This window comes from Schistocerca gregaria, chromosome 3, assembly GCF_023897955.1.
Source record: "Schistocerca gregaria isolate iqSchGreg1 chromosome 3, iqSchGreg1.2, whole genome shotgun sequence".
Lineage (NCBI taxonomy): Eukaryota > Metazoa > Arthropoda > Insecta > Orthoptera > Acrididae > Schistocerca > Schistocerca gregaria.
In genome coordinates, this window is record NC_064922.1 from 326,587,878 (window position 1) to 326,610,616 (window position 22,739).

General features: G+C 41.7%; 1 protein-coding gene across 1 annotated transcript in view; it reads left to right on the forward strand.

Annotated features, from left to right (window-relative positions):
* Positions 1-22,739, forward strand: part of LOC126355358 (collagen alpha-1(XVIII) chain-like) — a 586,377-nt gene that overhangs the window by 105,526 nt on the left and 458,112 nt on the right. Inside the window, exon 3 of the mRNA XM_050005652.1 lies at positions 7,558-7,635. Within this exon, the coding sequence (XP_049861609.1) occupies positions 7,558-7,635 (78 nt within the window). The remainder of the gene's footprint in view (positions 1-7,557; positions 7,636-22,739) is intronic.

Sequence of the window (22,739 nt, forward strand, 5' to 3'; positions counted from 1 at the left end):
CATCCCGTCGTACTCTTACGGATTTATAGACAGCCCTGCAGGATTCCTGGCGTCAGTTCCCTCAAGCACTACTTCAGACATTACTCGAGTCCATGTCACGTCGTGTTTCGGTACTTGTGCATTCTCACAGGGGCCCTACACGATATTGGGCAGGTGTACCACTTTATTTGGCTCTTCAGTGTACATCTATGATGTACAACATCATCTGTGATGTACAATATCTCGCAACAACGTGGGCAGCAATCTGCAGCTGTTTGTTGATGATGCTGTGGTGTACGGGAAGGTTTCGAAGTTGAGTGACTGTAGTAGGATACAAGGTGGCTTAGGCGACGTTTCTAGTGGGTGTGGTGAGTGTAGAAAACTATAAATTAGTGGTGATGAGTAGGAAGAACAAACCGATAATGTTCGGAGGCACCATTAGTTGTATCCTCTTTCACACAGTCACTTCGTTTAAATATCTGACGCAGCGTTGCAAAAAGATACGAAATACAACGAGCATGAGAGGATTGTGGTAGGGAAGGCGAATGGTGGACTCCGCTTTATTGGAAGTATTTTGGAAAAGTGTGGTTCATCAGTGGAGGAGACCGCATATAGGACGCTAGTGCGACCCATTCTTGAGTACTGCTCGAGTGTTTTGGATCCGTTCCAGGTCGGATTAAAGGAAGACATCGAAGAAATTCAGAAGCGGGCTGCTAGAATTGTTACCGGTAGTTTCGAACAACACGCGAGTGTTCCGGAGATATTCCGGGAGCTTGAATATGAATCCCTGGAGGGAAGGCGACGTTCTTTTCGTGGAACACTTTGAGAAAATGTAGAAGACCGACATCTGAAGCTGTCTACCCTTCTACAGCCGCCAACATACTTTTCGCGTAAGGATCACAAATGTAAGATAACAGAAATTAGGGCTCGTGCAGAGGCATATAGATGGTCATTTTCCCTCGCCCTATTATCGAGTGGAACAGGAAAGGAAATGATTAGTAGTGGTACAGGGTACCCTCCGCCACGCATAGTATGGTGGCTTGCGGAGTATGTATGTAGATGTAGATGTAGATCCAGGGTTCAGTTCTGGGTAGGAGCGGATATCTATCCTTGGCCCAGTCCGCCCCAGACAGGTCCAGCTCGTCTCAGTCTGTTGTCAAATTCAGTACCCGGGATCTTCCCCGGTTGGGGCTGTGGGCTAGCCACAAATCCCCTCCTAGCGCCACGGCTAATAGAGTGACTGCGCTCTAACTACAGTCATTCCTCTGGCTCATTCACTGATTGAGCGCCATAGAAATTACTTTACTGTGCTAATTGGTAGTGCTGGATGCGCTGTATAATAACAGGGTTAAAAATAGAACTAAGCAACTCAAAGTAGTAGAACGTTGCACAGTCGGCTTTCCCGTTCATAATACAGTAACTGTGAGACAAACCTGAATATTTTTACGCAAGTTAATAAATAACACTTACGTATCTTTAAACAGTATTTGCGAAAATATGATAGGGCTCCACCAATGTTCTCAGGCTGAATAGCAGGAGACGTATTTTGGAAGCACGTGCTTAAAGAGATGTATTATCATTTTAAGTGCATGCCTCTTTGGACAAGCTTGTCCGTCACATGTAGTCAAGCATCGAATACAAAAACTTAGCTAGTAAATCACATATTCGGGGGAAGACTTCCACATGAAATTTGTTTACCATCTCAGGACAGGAATGTGACAATTTCCTGAACTCATGCGTGGCGCAAGAAAACTGGCTGTCTGTTAACCTACATTGCTTTAAGACCTCAGCGTGAAGCCATTATTAGAACACGCCAGTCCAGATAACTGAGTGTGTAGAATGAAAGTCTGAGTCCACATAACAAGTATTCTGATACCATCGCGTATTAAACAGCGCTACAGGCCCAAGTAGACCTATCCAAGTTAATTCTTAGGTCCACGTGGCTACCATAAGGTGGCTACCAGGATAGTGATTTCATTATATTGAATCTAACATCAAAAGGTTGCAACTGGCGATATTATTATTTCGCTCTAATCGTATTACAGAAGAATAGAGATCATGGCATGCGCGAAATGGTCCGTGCAATTTAGCACATTCAGGGCCCAGAAGGCTGCAGCCACAGAGGCAATGGTCAGCCCTCTCAAAGCAGCGTAGCAGAATTAAGTGTGTGCCATCGCCAAATTGTACTTTGCTCTTAACGTGGCCGGGAAGCCTCTGACGTCACCAAGTGTACTACAGAGATCTTCCCAACGGGCGTGTTTCAGGTACAAAGCCCGTTGGTTGAGTTAAAAGGCAATAGCAAATGCTGTAACGGTGATGATGTACTCACAAAGAAACTTAGAGCTACTTCTCAACATCTTAGGCTTCAGTCACATTTCCCAACAGCTTTTTAACACACAGCTTTCAACTACTGCAAGGTTTTTGCTGTTCGAGGTTTGGTAATAAAATAAATGTAGATCCTACTTTAAGACGATGTTGTGACAAATCAGCTTGATATTGCAAATTCAGTTACTTTTCTTGTTGATGTTGAAATAAACTGAAGCTGTTCACTGTCAATGGAGAAAAAGACCGAACAGCAGCATCGAAATTAAGGACTTTGCTCCATGGAGACAAAATTCCCCGTATAGTAGCATGTGCACGATGTAGCAAGTGGAAACAATTTATATTGGCATGATGTACCAATGTTCACTTATGTTTTCAAGAATGAATCGATATGTTTTCAGAGAATCACACTATAGCGAAAAATGTATAAGTATCAAAAACTAAGATCTATGACGAAATAATGCTGTTTCTCTTACATGCCATAGCGGATCTGAGAAAAAACAGAACATGCACCTAATTGCGGAAATTATTTCTTCAATTTACAGTTTTTATATATTCGTTTCTATTTGCAATACAAATGTCACCCGCCTGTTGCTATTTTTTTAACGGCTTTGAAATAGACCATCGTCAATTGCAATTTAATGTCTCAACGGTCCTCCTGTCATATTTTTTTAACCTCCGTACATTGGTTTATTCCGTGGAGTCCGTGAAGGAAGGGCTTTGGGATATCGGGAAGAAGTCAACAGTGGAAATTTTATCTAAGTTCAGTGGAAGAAAATGAATTTTTCGTTATGAAATATTATTGTATTACTGGTCTAATGTTGATAATAAAATAATTTGCGACTTTAAGAGATCCTGAGAAGGTAGTCCTCGGTGAAGCAAAACGAGTTGTCTAACAGAAAGTACCTTAATTCAGTCTTTAATTACACCACATTACCTACAAGACATTTAATATGTAGATATTTAATATGTGCTGGAAAGTTATTGAATACGTGTGATTGCTATGCCAAACACTAATGGTTGATGTGAAGACTTAATGGTTCCTTATAAAACTTCTTCAAGCATACTGAAGTGCAGTCTTAATAACGGAAGAACCTACCTCATGCTGTGAGAGTTATCACCATTAATGACGCACGGTTACGACAGAAAATATCTGTATTAGCATAAGAGCTGACCCTATTCGGCATCTTGTGTGTATAATCGGAATGTGTGAAGGAGAACACAAAAAACGCCAAAGAATCTTAACGGTTATTGTGACCTTGTCTCGCGTGCCTTGGTCTACTTATAATACAAATATTTTCCATCTCAAATAATGTGACATTATAAAGAAAACTACAGTATATCTTAAAATAAGTCGTAAACAGTTTTCAGAAACAGAAAAAAGAACGCAGTACAAACTCACGAGCAATAAATTAGAGAGATCTGTCAAGTAGCGCATACCAAAAGGCTCTGAGCACTATGGGAATTAATATCTATGGTCATCAGTTCCCTAGAACTTAGAACTACTTAAACCTAACTAACCGAAGGACATCACACAACACCCAGTCATCACGAGGCAGAGAAAAGCACATAGCAGATCCTGTCATGCTGATGACGGTGACGAGTCGTGGGATAGCCCCGTTATTCTCGTCCACGCCTCTCTCAGTGAGATTAATTACTGTATGACTCCGTCCTTCCTGTCTTGGCTTTTTTTATTGATCAAGCGATCGAATCTTGCTTTCTGCCACGCAGGCATTATCAACTGTATCGATTTTGTTAGTGACCATTTCGTATCACCAATTCCTTCTCAAGAATGTTCAGAGAGATGCAAGAAACATCTGTCAGACACTTGACAACAACAACCAAGGAAATCACCTGCTGCTGACCACTACCTCTCGTTTAATCATGAACTGGAGTAGGACGATACCAGTATTGTGGTGAAAATTCCAAGTTTCTGGGACAGCGACATGAAGTAGTCCATCGAAATAAAGATGTCTGAAAACCTAATACACGTGGACGTACGCAGTTTTCGATTTAAGCTAATCTTGGGGTCTGGCACTCGATCTATTGACATCTCGAAGATGACTTCGTCCATCAGAGTAATGAGTAACGGCGCGGGCTGTGAGAAACGAATGAACAGCGAATGAGCGTCAAGGACGCACTGGACACCAGAAGTCTAAGCTATAGGTACCGGTGCGACACTAACAAGCTTCAGAATCTGATTTGAGTCGGAGCATCGAGTGCTCACGGTACTCAGCTCACACCTCATGAACAAGACGTCAGAGTCGGTCGTCGAAATAACGTACAGCTAAACGCAGGAAAATACACAGTTAACGGATGCTCGACAGACGTGTGTCCAAAGCTAGAAAAATTCTCTCTTTAGAGCCAACCAGCAAACCCAGAGTCCTTAAAGAATGTAACTCCAACGTATAAAACAGCATCAGATTTCTAATTACAAATGAGTTAATGTATTAATTATTTTAGGTTAAGCATGTCGGAGAGAAAATCTTCCAGGTACTATCAGTGGTTTACGTAGATACTCTCTGCAAAGTGTGTTGCGAATAGTTCCAGCAGTAAATAACTAAGAAATTAGAATGCCTGGTGCAGAAGTTTTACTTTGCTAAATTAAGAAAAAACGTCTATTTCATGCATCACAATATTTACATCATATCTCCCGAAATATGTGTCGTACCATTGCATAATTTTGCAGGTATGCTTGGATATTGTCTACAAAACGTATTGCAGTATAGAGTTAGCAGTAAAGAAATAATAAATTAAATGTCATGGCTGATGCTAAAATTGTACTACAAGAACAGTAGATCTTACTAAGTGATTACCCTCTTTTATTTCATCATTTTGTGAGAGGGTCAGCTAGAAAAAGTTTCATGAGGGTTTTATATTACGTTTAAAGTTTGTTGGATACTTCTTACTGAGAAGATTCGGTCAATAGTTATATAAAATTTTGAAAATAAAATTTATGTTTGATTGGCGACTCCATGGAGTGTTCTGTGCACCACGACCAAATAGTGGACAGAATTGGAAGGAGAATCAGTACTGGTTCCAGCAAAATCGATTTTGTGGATAATAAAACAAAAAAATACGACCAATGCTGATTCTCCTTCCAAAATTTATGTTGCCTCCGAAAATCGTCAGATAGGCCATCTGCAACTAGGACCATGAACCATGTATCATGAACCATCAACGGGGTTAGTCGGTTAGTAATATAGGTATATGCTCCATACGACTGCGGTGAAGTGACCTTGATTTCACAGAAGTATCCTAATGTTCGTAGGGTGTTTCTCAAATCATTATGCAACAGTGCGGAGGTGCTGTAAGGAAATAAAATGATGCGCGTGATCAGACACTGAGTTCCTGATTCTTCCGCCGGCGCACACAATGATAGACGAATCAGGGTCACTGTTCCATTCCGTGTTATCCATCAGCTCCATCATTATCCCGAAAGGTGTCATGTTGGCAAACGCGATACACCACCTCAATTGGTATTCAACGTCCTCACACTCTGCGTCGGCGCGTACCAACGTGTAGCGCAACTCATCATTGGAGGCCTCATGTCCCCACGCTTGGAGTGTTCAGCAACGGTGTTACTACGCTCATGATGTTTACTGTGTGCCGATTAGAGGATGTCCTGCGTAATATGGACAGGCGACGGTTGTTGTTCAGCACTGAATGAGCCAGTGATTCGGCTGTGTGGCCATTCTCTTCAGTGTTAAAAAGAAGGATAGCAGACGGCGACCTCTGTCATAAAAACATTGCTTAGCTTTGACAGTGGACTCTACGCCCCGGGTGGCACGCAGAAACCGAAATCGACAGACGTTGCTAAACTGGAGTAATGAATTACACATACAGAAATGCTGAAAGAGATTAAAGTTCGAGGAGAAGAAATAAAAACTTCGAGTTTTGACGACAAGATTGCAATTCCACCAGAGACGGCAAAAGACTTCGAGGAGCTGTTGAACGGAATGGATAGTGTCTTGAAAAGAGGTTACGTGAGGGACATTACTAAAAATAAAAGAAGGGTAATGAGTGCAACCCCATTCATTCAGGTGACGATGAGAAATTTAGGTTAGGGACAGCGACACTAAGAGCAGATGATGAGTTTCGCCATTTGGGAAGCAAAATAAAGGTGACAGAAAAGAGACGACATAAGCTGTACACCAGCAACAGCTTTTCTGAAAAACAGAAATATGATAACACTGAATAAAAAAATTTCAATGTTAGGAATCCTTTCTGAAAGCATTTGAAGTGTAGCCTTATATAGAAGCGAAATGTGGACACCAAGCATTCCAGACAAAAAGAGAATGGAATCTTTTGAGGAAAAAATGCTGATGACTGGGTGGGTAGATGGAGACGTACTGAACTGAATCGAGGAGAAATGAAATTTATGGTACAATTTGAATAAAATATGGGATTTATTGAGAGGACACATCTTGAGGTAACAATGAATAGTTACGTTGATTATGGAGGGAATTTTGAGCGGCAGAGAAGTAGAGGGAGAGGAAGGCTTGAATACAGTAAGCATGTTCAAGTGGGAGTAGATTTCAGAAGTTGAGACAATGAGACTTGCTAATGGTTAACTAGCCTGGGGAGCTGCATCAAACTAATCTTCGGAATGAAGGCCACAATAACTACAATGTAGTGTGACGGATTTCAAGGTCGTTCGAGGTAAGGAATAATGCTGCTTACAAATAAAAATCGCATACGATAGGGAGTGTGTGCTTACAGCTGATATGCGGCTGGTAGTTCACTACAGACACTTAGAAACTGTGTCATTTTCGTTATCATGTGAAGCATGCAAAGCTGCAAGAGTCTTTGCAATACCTAATTGGTTACTGTACACCTTTGTCTCACACTGATCCTGATGATCGGAAATTAAAAATAACTCGAATCTGGATGGCACTGTGTGTTATCAGTAAATTACATTGTACAGTCAGAGAAAACAGTGTCTCTTAGCGCATTTCTTCATAAATTAACTGTGAGGCTTTACAGTGAAAAGAATATTAATCTGTGTAGTAACTATACCAATAAAATGTTCCTGTCTGACTCTAAATTCATTACGGTACTGATATCATTTCTATTTTTCGATATCTTCGACATTTAACATTATCAATTGAAGCTATATGGGATTATCATAAATATAAATTGGTTAATATTTATTTCAGCAACGACGTATAAGAGCACGATGAACTGGGTCTTTAATAACCATTTTGTTACAGGTACTGAAGCAGATTTAGTAACATCATCTTATTTATTGTTTAGGGACTTCGACGACGTTTGTCCACGAAGGAATGTTTCAACTGAAGACAGAAGAATGCTGACTTCTCCTTCGACTGCAAGGCAAGTAAAGTGGCTTGATATTTCCATGAGCCTTGAAATTGCTAATTTTTTTTTCTAATATAACTTCAACTAACGATGTTACCCAAAGTAACTTTATCACAGACATTTTAAGTGTCATATACGTTAGGAAGGCAACAATTTCGTACTTCAAGGCACATTGCCGTTTAAGCTAACGACCAGTACAAACGATAACCTATTAAAAAACCGAATGACTTAACTGTAGAAAAACTATTAACATTCTCTGGGCTTTAAGGCTAGTAATTTGGAGCGTTATGTTTGAATTTTCACATAATCACAACTACTATTGTAGAATCAATAGGATTATTACAGTGAGCTTGTAATTAATTTAACAAAAATCACGTTAAACAAAATATCAAAATATCACAATTTGCAACATTCTAATTCAAGAGGTAAAGGATTGCAATAGTGGAATAAATCCTTACAAACGGATGATGAAATTGGGCAACTAATACTCAAGTTCTTAGCTCGTGACCGTAATTCGTTGATCAAAATAACAATCTTCTACCTAAAACCCCGATCAGCCTTGTTTCCATGGATCCACCGCTTCTCCATTCTTCCATTTAGCTGAACTATAGAATGATTTAGTTCAAAGACGTGTTTTGTGATAGTAATAAGTAAGTGTATGAGCGTTCTTTTTACAAACGGGTATCACACGTGTATTTCTGCTCTCGTAAACAACACATTTCCTATGTTTCCTTTTGCACTTTCCTCGACAGGCATCACAAAAATATATTGGGAATACTGAAATTGCATTGCAGTGGGTAACGAGAACTCTGTGCAGATAGAAGACTATCAATTAAAATAGGAAATTCGAGCAGCAGCAACGGCCGGCCAGGGTGGCCGAGCGGTTCTAGGCGCTACAGTCTGGAACCGCGCAACCACTACGGTCGCAGGTTTGAATTCTGCCTCTGGCATGAATGTGTGTGATTTCCTTAGGTTTGTTAGGTTTAAGTAGTTCTAAGTTCTAGGGGACTGATGACCTCAGATGTTAAGTCCAATAGTGCTCAGAGCCATTTGAACCAACCAGCAACATCGACAACAACAACAACAACAACAACTGTAATAATAATTATGAGAAGAAGAAGAAGAAGAAGTAGGTCATTCGACACAGCAAACAGTCGTGGTGTTTCAAGAATCAATAGCAAGAAATAACAAAGACATAAAATAACGTAGTGATCAACCTCATGGTTGGATCGAGTACCGTAGAGATCTACTAGGTACCATCCGATTACAGGTGCTATTACTTTAAATTCTGTAACAAGTGAACGCCAGACAACTGTTCAGTTCGGCACTTCTCACACACACAGCGCGTTGCCAGATGCTAAAGTCAGATTACGGGTCACGGTGTAATCCCAGGGCTTAGGAGGAACGTAAACGAAACAGTTTAACTACTAAGATAGCACTTAGTCAACTGAAATAATGAAAACGTGTCTAACTTTACGAGACTAGACCAGGCTAAAACGATCCTTTGCTATTAGTATGCTTAAATTGTGGTAGAAAACAAAAGGGTGTTATCCTGGCACCCAGTCTTTGTTTGTAGGAATTCGGTTTCCTGTTGTGAGACCCCATTTGACCGACTTCTTTAAAGAAACAAACAGAAGCGATTGGTAGTTATACCAGTGCATTATAGAGCGACGAAAGATAAACTAAAAGGAGAAAAAGATCTGCTGGAGGCGATGTTACGAAATTCCCGCTGGCGGACATTCCGGCTCAGCGTAAGAGCAGCCGCTAAAGAGAAGACAGCAAACTTCAAATACGGAACGACAAACTTGCAGGAATCCGTACATTAGCGGCGAAATTTACAAAGGTTGCCAACCCTAAACGATTATCCCATGCTTATAAAGAACTGACCACTACTAAAAATAAATTTCTGCCGTTGATATCTTTCATGAAAAAATTGCCAGAGGTCCTTGGTCCGCTTATCTACATGAACCAACAGAAGAAAGTATATAGTGTGTAGTTAGAAACTCACGAAACAATATTGTTTATAATGTCGAAACTTCTAGTATCGGTGACAATTCATTCAACATGTGAGATAGGAGCTATGTTCATAATGGAGATATGATGTCATTGTCATGTGAGGCAGAGCTACTGTGCCATTCGGAGAAAGAGGTTTCAAGTTTCAGCTAGCTTAGTTTAGATATTCCGCGATCTCTCTAAAGCTTGTCACGTGAATAGCAGGATGATTTCTCCAACAGCGCCAATACCTTCCCCATGCTGATGATGCTGGTTCGAGGGCTCTCAAGAGTACAGGGTGTTTATAAATGAATATCAAGGTTTTAACGCTTTACAGTATTTATTATGTTAAACTTACAGTTATAAATGATATGTCAAATGAAAGAGCAGCTCAAACAGTTTTACCAAGAACCTTATAAATGTTCAATGTGAGCACCATTTGTCATACGGCACACATGAAGTCTATAGCCGAGTTCTTCCCAAACATTGATACGTGTGTCTTCAGTGATAGTATTAACAGCTGCTTCAATACGATTTCTTAATTCAGGGAGGTCTGTGGTAGCGGAGGCACGTACACACGATCGTTGATGAAGCCCCAAAGGAAAAAGTCGCATGTCGTTAGGTCGGGTGAACGTGGAGGCCAAGCAAATCAAGCCCTGTCATTAGGACCGTTGCGGCCTATCCAGCGCTTGGGTACAGTGAAGTTCTAGCCGATTGCGGCGAAACCATTGCACGCTGCGCATGTGCAATGGTGACAAACACAACTGTTTGAGTTGCTCTTTCATTTTATATATCAATGATATGTAATAATGTGATAAATATTATAAAGCCTTAAAACCCCGATATTCATTTATAAAAACACTGTATATTCAATCAGCGCCCTTACTGGATACGTTGGTACACATCTCGCGGTTTGGGCGAATTCTCTTCTCGCAGACAAAATTGGAACGACGATTCCGCAGAAACACACATTAGCAGTCCTCTTGAGAATGTCTGGCAAAGTCATCACAAATTGTGATTCGTCACTGATAAAATCAGTCAGTTAATCTGTCGTCTATTAAAGCCCTACCGTCGTGTGGAAAAGTGCCCTAGGTGTATCTGGCCACGCTTTGCTGCGGCTCAGTCTGCTTAAATGGAAAAGAAAGAAAAGAGAAAGCACACGTTTCGAATACATAAGGAGTTTGGATATACGTCCTAATGTCCTTCCCTTCCTTACCTCTGTCCATTTTTCCCTCCGCCTTCCTTCGTCTATCTCCTCCTCCATCCCCCTCTCTCTGTCCACCGCCTCCCCTCCCCCTCTCTCTGTCCACCGCCTCCCCTCCCCTCTTTCTGTACATCTTCTCCTTCCCCTCTCTCTTCGTCTCCTCCTATCTCTCTCTGTTCGTCTCCTCCTCCTCGACCGAGCTAGGTGGCGCAGTGGTTCGACACTGGACTCGCATTCGGGAGGACGACGGTTGAATCCCGCGTCCGGCCATCCTGATTTAGGTTCACCGTGATTTCCCTAAATCACTCCAGGCAAATGCCGGGATGGTTCCTCTGAAAGGGCGCGGCCGACTTCCTTCCCCATCCTTCCCTAATCCGATGAGACCGATGACCACGCTGTCTGGTCTCCTTCCCCAAACCAACCAACCAACCTCCTCCTCCTCGTTTTCTATTTCCTCCCACCCCTCTCTCCATATCTTCTTCCCCTTCTCACTGATCCTGAACCTTGTTTATTGTTATTCCAAATTCATATTCTGTAGTAATATTCGATTCATAAACCAATATCTTTTATATTTCACAGTTCATTTTACACGCTTCTAGAGGTTGTAGAGGGGACTTAGCACCTCTAGTTTTACATAGAAATCCAAAGTCATTCAACGAAGCTACAGAGCGTCGAAGTTAAAGCGCCGGTGCTTTTAAATGCATGTGTATATACGAGGTGATTCCCTTACAATGTTACAGACTTTCTAGGGAGGTGAATAAGAACAAATGCATCAATTTGAGGTAGAGTTCCCTATACCGGAAATGAACGAGTCGAAAGTTATAAGTGAAAATCGTTCTGATATCTCTGACACTGGAATACATGAAATTGAATTGCTAAGATTGTTGAGCAGGCAACTGTCAGAAATGATAGTCTGGACGAAAACAAGGAAAAATGCCGAATAAACATGGGCTCTAAAACACATTCTTGTGGAGCTGTGAGCACTTGTTTATCTTTGCTACTGTGAAACACATCTCCTCTATTGAACAAGCGCTCGTATCTCTCAAGGCATGCATTTTACAGTCCACGTTTACTGGACGTGTTTTCTTTTTTTCTTCCATACTACCACCTCTGAAAGGTGTCCAGCCTGCAGTCTTAGCAACAATAGTGCCAGTACGCGTATTCCTCCGTCAGAAGTATCAGAACGGTTTTCGCTTATTAGTTTCGACTCGTTCGTTTGCGGCACAGGGACCCTTACCTCAAATTGATACAATTATCCTTCTCCATCATACTAAAAAGCATGCAACGTCGGACTCATCCTGTATATATAAATACATTTGCAGGCACCGGCACCTATCAATTTGACGCTCTGTAGCCGACGCTACAGAAGACGTTTCCTATGTAAATCTTGGTCTACCAACTCCTCTCTACAGTCTCTAGAAGTGTGTAACACGAATTGTGAAACATCCTGTATACTCATCCATTAAGAAGTACATAGTCTATAGGTGTTTAAGCGTGTCTTATAATGACGTGTAAAAATTTGGAGAAAATCGGAAAGATACATTTTGAAATTTTTGTTAACCATGTCCTCCCGTTATATATTACACGTATTGTTTTATATACGCAAAATTACGTAATAAAAAGAGATGCAGCTCTCCATGCTACTCTATCCTGTGCAAGCTTCTTCATCTTCCAGTAACTACTGCAACCTACATCCTTCTGAATCTGCTTACTGTATTCATCTCTTGGTCTCCCTCTATGATTTTTACCCTCCTCGCTGCCCTCCAATACTAAATTGGTGATCCCTTAATGCCTCAGAACATATCCTACCAACCGATCCCTTCTTCTAGTCAAGTTGTGCCACAAATTTCTCTTCTCTCCAATCCTATTCAATACCTCCTCATTAGTGATGTGATCTACCCATCTAATCTTCAGCATTCTTCTGTAGCACCACATTTCAAAAGCTTCTATTCTCTTCTTGTCCAAACTATATATCGTCCATGTTTCACTTCCATACATGGTTACACTCCATACAAATACTTTCCGAAACGACTTCCTGACACTTAAGTCTATACTCGATGTTAACAAATTTCTCTTCTTCAGAAACGCTTTCCTTGCCATTGCCAGTCTACATTTTATATCCTCTCTACTTTGACCATGATCAGTTATTTTGCTCCCCAAATAGCAAAACTCCTTTACTACTTTTGGTTTCTCATTTCCTAATCTAATTCCCTCAGCATCAACCGACTTAATTCGACTACATTCCATTATCCTCGTTTTGCTTTTGTTGATGTTCATCTTATATCCTTCTTTCAAGGCACTATCCATACCGTTCAACTACTCTTCCAAGTCCTTTGCTGTCCCTGACAGAATTACAATGTCATCGGCGAACCTCAAAGTATTTATTTCTTCTCCATGGATTTTAATACCTACTCCGAACTTTTCTTTCGTTTTCTTTACTGCTTGCTCAATATACAGATTGAATAACATCGGGGAGAGGCTACAACCCTGCCGCACTCCCTTCCCAACCACTGCTTCCCTTTCATGTCCCTCGACTCTTATAACTACCATCTGGTTTCTATACAAATTGTAAACAACCTTTTGCTCCCTGTATTTTACCCCTGCCACCTTCAGAATTTGAATATATATATATACAGATTTATTGTAGATGGATGAATTTCACCCAATCGAAGCTTGTTAATACACCCAAAATTTTAGCTAGGGGGCGCCAAAGCTCCACAAAATGTTTAAAGACTTATTTACTGTTAGCTGAAATAATGGTCCGCATTGAGGTGATTCATATAAAAAGGTTTCCGACCTCATTATGGCCACATGATGGGAATTAACAGACTTTGATCGCGGAAAAGCTTGTATTGGCTCCATAATGAGGTAGGTGGGTTCACAAGCAATGCTTGGATCCTCTGGTCCAAATAAACTGGTCCTTGACTGGAAATGGACATGTTCGGCTACTTGGAGAACATTTGTAGCCATTCATGGTCTTCATTTTCCCAAACAAAGATGGAAGTTTTGTGGATGACAATGGGTCATGTCATCGGTCCACAAATGTTCGCGAGTGATTTGAAGAACATTCTGGATAATTCTAGCGAAAGGCTTAGCCACCCAGATCGCCCGACATGAATCCCATCGCGCATTTTTTGGGCATAATCGAGAGATCAGTTATTGCACAAAATCCTGCACCGGCAACACTTTCGCGATTGTGGATGGCTATAGAGGCAACATTCCTCAATACTTCTACAGGGGCTTCCAACGATTTGTGGAGTCCATGCCACGACGAGTTTCTGCACTACGCCCAGCAACAGGAGGTCTGACAATATATTAGGAGGTATCACATGACTCTTATTCACCTCAGTGTACATTCGCAAAAAAGCTGTTTGCACCTAATGCACTTACCAGTAGTTTAGAAAAGAATAAGAAACAACCTTAAAACGCAAACATGTAATTCATTATTTTAGGAAAACTATAATTTCATTTAGATCTTGAGAAACTTGTTATCTGCATTTCTGGAAACTCATATATCGACTTTCAGTATATCTGATAGGCAGTAGCACAGTTTGTACACCATTTTGGAGCCACCCTCGTAAATTAATGTTGTATGAACGTATAATATTTAAATATCAATCTCAGACATACATAGCAAATTTCAGTTTAATTGGATTATAGAAATTAGAGTAAGCATTGAGTAAAAGTTTTGAGCCACTACGACTTACCTGAAAATATATGATATTTGTAAATGATTGTAAAGAGCAGGAGAGAGGACTGATTGCCTTCCATTGATCAATTGAAGGTACCGGTCCAAAAAAAATTGTTTACGTCTACTGTAGCAAATGTCATATTAAGCTACCAATTCTGCCCTCCTGCACAATTTCCATAAAAGTATTTCCCCACCGGCTCTTTCTAATTTTTCGAGTTCCGTGTTTTTCTGTGCATTCAACTGTTAACAGACTTGTGTAGTTCCCCTTTAAAAAGTTTTGAGTCTCGTCTGCTCCCCACCACTTTTCTCATCGTACGCTTTTAACTTCAGTATAATGTTTATCTCCTGACGTCCAGTTCCAGAAACGTCTTCCACTCCATTATGTCAAAGTTTGTTGACGTTGAAGAAACCTTTATTGGTTCCGCTCATCTGCTCCTGATGTACCCATTTACTTCAGCCAGTCTACACTATTTTCTTTTCTAAATATCAGAATTATTTCTCCTCTTCTGCCGTGTGTTCTCCACTCTTAGTTATAGAAACTGACTATTTTCAGTTTCAGTACTCCTAAATTTTCTATTCTCAACAAAATTATGTTCTAAACACGTTTTTCTCTTCAGTTGATAATATTCTTCCGTACTTCCCCCGCGAAGGCCTATATCGTCAGGTATATTTAGTTTCTATTTATATTCTCGAATTTTTTTACACTTCTGTCATTACTTCATTAAGACACAAATTAAACAACAATTATATTAAGTTACAATCCTGCCTTACATTCCTCTTAGCATGAACAGACTTTTTTGATTTTGTAATTTTATATAGCTGTCCTCAAACTGCTGACGGACTTTTCCCTTCAAGCGAACAATGGGCAAATATTTCTGGGCGAAAAAAGCTTTCCAATGAGCGTCCATATGTTCTTGCGAATGGCATTAATTAGCACCAATATTTCATGGTCAGAATGCAAAGCATCCGTAGAGATGAATAGGTCGTGAAAGCTTAATGCCTTGGCCTCCAAGGTCACCCGGTTGAAATCCGATGGACTTTTTCCCCCTTTTAACAGCTATAACTCAAAGTTTATTACATAGTTCTGGAATTCTGAAGGAAATATAGCGCCCTTGTCTGTAACCGAAGGTATGCAATGCTACCCAAGATTCCATGCAAAAATACGTGACCTGAGTACGCCTCAATAATTGAAGTGAGAATGGTTTTGAAACCACAAACGTTTAAGAACGCAGAACTAGACAAAGCGCATCTACAGCGATTAGCTCATTATAAAAATTCATCATTTCATCCATGAATATGATTTCTGTAAAAAAATAGTTCTCCGTCATTTGTTTTCACCAAAAAGTAGCGATAAGTATATTATGGGGTAGAGGGTAAAGTTGATACTGGGACAAAAGTGTGATTACCTTATAATCTAGTCCTAAACTAGTACATAAACATGTGCTCATGCTTGTGGGGCTTACGTAACATCTGAACAGGGTGAACAGGAACTCTTCCGGCAAAATTTCGAAGGCTCTTCAGGGATACTGTCTGAGTCTGACATGGAGACAGTGATCCTCGAGACAGAAACTCCCCAGCTCCCGTAATACGGTATGCGGAGCTATGACAAAACGGTATGATGATTGTTGGAGGGAGGCTGAATGCACGCCAGTATGCGGCAAAAATGATAAACCCTACTGTCATATACTTCTTGATCAGGGTACCAAACGGCATATTCCAGCAGGATAATGCAAGACCTCAGCCAGCAGTTCAGGCAACAAACAACTTAAGTAATTTACGGATCCTTGACTAACCTCCACATCTTTTATTTTGTCGCTCATAAAGCATGTATGTGCTGGAATGATAAGAAGTTTACATTCGCTCCAGTCACAGGCCAGCATCTTCATAAGCTGACACGGCATGCGTTTCAGGCATGGCAAGAAATTCCTCAGGATGACATTCATCGGCTGTTCGCTTGCATGCCACGACAAATACAAGAGTGTGTTCGTATCAGTGGGGGGTGTTACTACATACTGATGTTAATTATAAGTATTAGCTACGAACTGAATGAAAATTTAATAGTTTAATATCAATTATGTGCAGTAGGTTGTAGAATAGTTTAAAAATTGTCCGACAGGTGCTTCATGGTGTGACACTTCCCATTTCCGTCAGTGTATTTTGTGATAAGCTACTGATTTCAGTGGTATGTTTGTCAAAGTGTCTTTCATAGCTGTCTGTCATGTGTGCCCACAGGCCATTATCCGAAGAAGGTTGCTTACGAGGAAAGACTTTGTTCGTCTCAGTGAACGTATACATTCATATCCCACAATGGCGCTGATATCCACGCCTTTGAGCCCCTTGAAATCATCTACATGACAGTCATCCTACAATTCTATAGACTTCCACGCTCACGCCTGTGCGTAACGGCTGTACTTTGATAGCAGAGATGTACTATAGAGGTAACACTTAAGCTACCTTCACGGTAACTCGTGAAATGCAGTGACAGAAACCTCGTCCGTACAAGCCTCGTGGTTTCCGTGGGACCTGACTGAGAAATTGCAGGAAAGTGTTCTCAGTGAGTAGGTTCCGGAAATTCCGGATGCTGGGTCCCCATTTACGGTTTGATTGTTTTTGTGACGTTCCCCAGTGGTCTCTCCTGAGAAGTATCATTACTGCTGACCAGTGACAACAAGTTTCTCCTTTTCAGAGAGTCTGTTACTTTTATCGGGGTAATTTTTTCGCGCTAATTGCTGATGTGATTTGTAGAACTCGTTAGATACCTTCAGAGTTGACTACCAATACTGTGTTTACGGACAGGCAAAAGACTCTTTGTCTACGGTCTGTTTAGTTTCAATGCACAACTAATACCCACTGAAAATGTAAATTGTTTTTAAATACTCTGGGGACATTGGATTTCTTATTGAGAGGAGCCGTGTTCAAATACCCACCCGACCGTATTATACATTCCCATGAATTAGCGCTCCGTCTCTATTAAGCTCGTTGTTGGCGAGACGTTAAACTATAACCTTCCTCGCTTATCTATTATCTTTTTCTGAAAATATTTATGTGTGGGTGGTGAAAGTCGGGGCGGAGAGTTGGGAGGGGGGAGGGGGGGGAGGGGGGAGGGGGGACGGAGTGGGTTACCAAAAGGTGAATTATTTTCACTGCGGTACTTCTGAAACCACTGCAGTCATTGCAATCACCGCATAAAGATTTTTACGTTTTCAGTATTCCTCCTGATAAATGTCTGATTCAGAAGACAAAAGAGCTGAATGGACCCAATTGTGCAGCAACAATGCCGACATGTTTCACAGTTTTCGTAATGACTCCTTTCACAGCCAGAAGTTCTCTACCCTACAGTCACACAGAAAGTAAGAAGTGGCTTTAAAATGAATGAAAATAAGCCACTGTCCACTAACAAATACGTACCTCCTCTGGCGGAAGGACACTGCTTGTGGTGTACCAATGCTGAGGTGTCACACTTTGACTTTTTTTAAATGCTGGCAAGAGGGCAGCAGTGTTTTAAGACGATTTCCACTGTTCTGAATAGTAATGGGGGGGCTGTAGAATAGGATTTTCGCTGAGGTGACAAAATTCATGGAATACATCCTAAAATCATGCCAGACCTCGTTTGGTTCGGCGTAGTGCGGCATCTCGACTTGGCATGGACTCAACACAAATGGTTCAAATGCCTCTGAGCACTATGGGACTTACGATTTGAGGTCATTAGTCCCATAGACTTAGAACTACTTAAACCTAACCAACCTAAGGACATCACACACATCCATGCCCGAACCGACCATAACTGCGAAGGTGTTGCCGGTGCAGTATTTTTTGTACCAACTGACCTCTCGATTACGTCTCATAAATGTTCGATAGAATACATGTTGGGCGATCTTGAGGGCCAGATCATTCGCTCGAATGGTCCAAAATGTTCTTCAAACCAGTCGCGAACAATTATGTCCCGTGACATGGCGCATTTTCATTCAGAAAAGTTCCATCTTTGTTTGGGGAAAAGAAGTCCATGAATGACTGCAAATTCTCTCCAAGTAGCCGAACAGAACCGTTTCCTGTCAATGATCGCTCAATTGAACGTGAGGGCTCAGTCCATTCCAGATAAACACGGCCCTCACCATTATGGAGCCACCACCAGCTCGCAGAGTGCCGTGTTGACAACATGGGTACACAGCTTCGTGGGATCTGTGCCACTCTCGAACCCTACCATCAGCTCTTACCAACTGTAATCGGGAATTATCTGACCAGGCCACGGTTTTCCAATCGTCTAGGGTCCAACTAATACGGTCACGAGAACAGGAGATGCACTGCCGGCGATGTGTTGCTGTTAGAAAAGTCACTCGCGTCGGTTGTAAACTACCATAGCACACCAACGCCAAATTGCGTCGCATTCTCCTAACGGATACGCTCATCGTATGTCCCACATTGATTTCTGCGGTTATTTCACGCAGCGTTGTTTGTCAGTTAGCACTGACAACTCTGCGCAATGGCCGCTGCTCTCAGTCGTTAAGTGAAGGCCGCCGGCCACAGCGTTTTCCGTGGTGAGAGGTAATGCCTGGAATTTGGTATCCTCGTAACACTCTCTACACTGTGTAACTCCGCGTTCACAATCTTTTGGTTCCCATCATGCGGCCGTAATCACTTCGGAAACCTTTTCACATAAACCATCTGAGTACAAATGACAGTTCCGTCAATGCACTGCCCTTTTGTACCTTGTGTGGATATCACTATCCCATGACTTTTGTCACCTCAGTGTAAGGTGTACTGTGTTGTTAAGACGCCAGCAAAATTACTGTATAGGCATTTTTAATGTTTCACACTCCTCTTACAGTAACTTATCAGGCCTGGATTATCTCTTTTAATATGACATATATATTTAACTTTTATAAAGTGTCAGCCAGCCACATGTACCAGCGAAAATATTTACCACTCTTATAAACTAATTCTTGTTATATTTAGTATTTATTTAATAATTGTGTTCTTATTAATTTTATGAAAGCGTGAGGAAAGATACGTGAAAGTGAATGCAGACGTTGACACACTCATGTGTTAGTTAGCGTTCTTTTAATGTATTGACAGGGAACTGTTCGAATGGTTCAAATGGCTCTGAGCACTATGGGATTCAACATCTGAGGTCATCAGTCCCCTAGAACTTAGAACTACTTAAACCTAACTAACCTAAGCACGTCACACACATCCATTCCCGTGGCAGGATTCGAACCTGCGACCGTAGCAGCTGCGCGGTTCCGGACTGAAGCGCCTAGAATCGCTCGGTCACAGCGGCCGGCCTGGGAACTGTCGTCCGTGTTATTACCAGAGAGTGTTTAAGAGTTCTAATATGTGTCCGTGGGGCACTGGTCCAAGAAAATTGCTTACGACGAAAGACTTTGACAAGGATTACGCTGAGCGTCTTGATACCAACATTATCATCATCACCATCATCATCAACAACAACACCACTGATTTAAGCACGTCCCATGATACGTGTATCGACAAGTGATCTTGGAAGACAGGTTATCTGGAGAAATCATTGGTATGTTCTATCTGAAGCATGATTCATCTACATCTACTGTATATTTACGCAATAATCCTCATGTCACTGTACAGAGTATGTGGAAGGGTCCATTATACCAACATTATCACATTTTTGGCCTACTCATTCGTTTATTGAGGAAGAGAAAAATGACTATCTATATGCCTCTGTACGACACCTAATCTCTTCCAGTATTTCCAATGATCCTTATGCGAGGTATAAGTTGGTGGTACCATAATCATCCCACAGTCATATTCAACTTATCATAATCTAAATTTATCTAACAGAATTTCGCGAGAACTACGTCATCTTTCTTCCAATAATTCCCGTTAAAGTTCATCGAGCATTTTTGATAAACTTTTGTATGAGTTATACCGACTTGTTTCTGGTGGCCGTGCGGTTCTAGGCGCTTCAGCCTGGATCCGCGCGACCGCTACGGTCGCAGGTTCGAATCCTGCCTCGGGCATGGATGTGGGTGATGTCCTTAGGTTAGTTAGGTTTAAGTAGTTCTAAGTTCTAGGGCACTGATGTCCTGAGATGTTAAGTCCCATAGTGCTCACAGCCATTTGAACCATACCGACTTGTTAAGAGGCTAGCGGCGAGTTTGTAAATTCCTTAGATGTCTATATGTCGTGCCTGCTTGATGACCATCTGTGTAGGAAGTCACGTCCCGTCCATTGTTCTGTGGCCTAATGACGGTACATCTGCGCCTTCCACAAATCTAACTGACGGAGTTCTTGTATCTAGAAGGCTGCAAATGCTTGTCGTCGGAAGTTGTGCCCCCTGTGCAGCGACATGAGATGAGCGGATCGTCGTAAAACAAGTCTCGCCATTGTTTTCGCCGTCCTCCACTATCAGCATCACCACAGGCGGGAAACCAGCGGATGTTCACGTAATTGTGTGAGGCATTGACGAAAGACAAATCATCGTTTGTTAGTGGTTTCAGTTTCAATAGTGAATGGTATTAACGGCAACAGCTGAACGTCAGAGGACATTCGTGTTGCCTCTCGTCCCCCCCCCCCCCCCCCTCCCCCCCATGGGCTACTGTGATTTGTCCTTTGTTGTTGTTGTGGTCTTCAGTCCTGAGACTGGTTTTATGCAGCTCTCAATGCATTTCTATCCTGTGCGAGCTTATTCATCTCCCAGTCCTTTACGAGTCATGAAATGTGAACTTTTCCCCACCCATAGACCTATTGCTATTCCAGTTTTAAGACTGAAAAAGTAGCCTAGCTGGCTTTGTTAATACGGTTAGTATGTGTGATTACAGGAACAACACAAATGTATGGCGACGGCAAGTATCTTTTTAGAAATAGAAATTTAAATTCCATACAGGGACAAAACTCGTGCTCCATACGTATTAGCAACCGGCAAAACAAACTGCCAACCTCTACTACCCGACCTCGACACTGTTGCAATTGCTCCCCCCTCCCCCCCCTGCCCCCTCCCCGTGGCCGTTATCGGAAACACGCGGTGAGGTTGCAGTAAACAAATAGGGCCTATTGTGGTGACAAACGAAAAAGCATTCGACTGTGAGTTCTTTCAGGACAGTTCTGTACATACTACCAACTGGTTCAGCGTGTCCTTGTGAAACATCACGACAAAAGCGCCCCCACTCCCAGATTCAATAATATTGTGGTCGATTAATATAGGGTTGACCGTTTTAATCCATAATGTCAATTAACTGGAGAGAGATGATATACAGAAAACTGTTTTAGATCAAAGGTGGAGGTGACAAAGAGAGTCACGCATTGCTACGAATGGCCGTGACCTTGAAAGTCTTTTTCAAGGTGATTTAGAGGATAAAGTTATTTTTTTTAATGGGAACCGTAACATCTGATTTAAGATTTGAAAAAAACGGCAAATATTACGTATAAACTAATACAGGGTTGACAATTATTGAACTATATGAAATAAAACCGCCATAACTTCTGAACAATTTGCGTTAGGATGTTCAAACTGCACTGCTGGCAGCGGGGCATAATGCAAATGAGTATGCGTTTATTTGTACGCTTTAGCAACGAAGCCCACTTTCATTTGGCTGGGTTCGTCGATAAGCAAAATTGGCGCATTTTGGGGACTGAGAATCCGCATTTTTCGGTCGAGAAGTCTCTTCACCCTGAACAGGTGACTATATGGTGTGCAATCGGTGCGATATTCCTTGATGGCACAGTGACTGCCGACCGGTACGTGAAGCTTTTGGAAGATGGTTTCATCACCTTTATCCAAAGTGACCCTGATTTCGACAATATGTGGTTCATGCAAGACGGAGATCGACGCCATCGAAGTAGATGAGAGTTTGATGTCCTATAGGAGCAATTTGGGGACCGCATTCTGGCTCTGGTGTACCTAGAGGCCTCTGGCATGAGCCTCGGTTGGCCGCCATATTCTCCGTATCTGAACACAAGCGACTCCTTTTTGTGGGGCTGTACTAAATACAAGGTGTACAGCAATCACCCCAAAACCATTGCTGAGCTGAATGCTGCCATTAAGGAGGTCATCGACAGCATTGATGTTCCGACACTTCATGGGGTCATGCAGAATTTCGCTATTCGTCTACGCCACATCATCGACAATGCTGGCAGGCACATCGAACATGCCATAACCTGGATCCCAATATCCATAGTGTCGATTACATACTGAATAAAGTGTGTGCACGCAGTAGTTTGTAACTAATGCATGTTTTTTTCATGTAGTTCAATAATTAT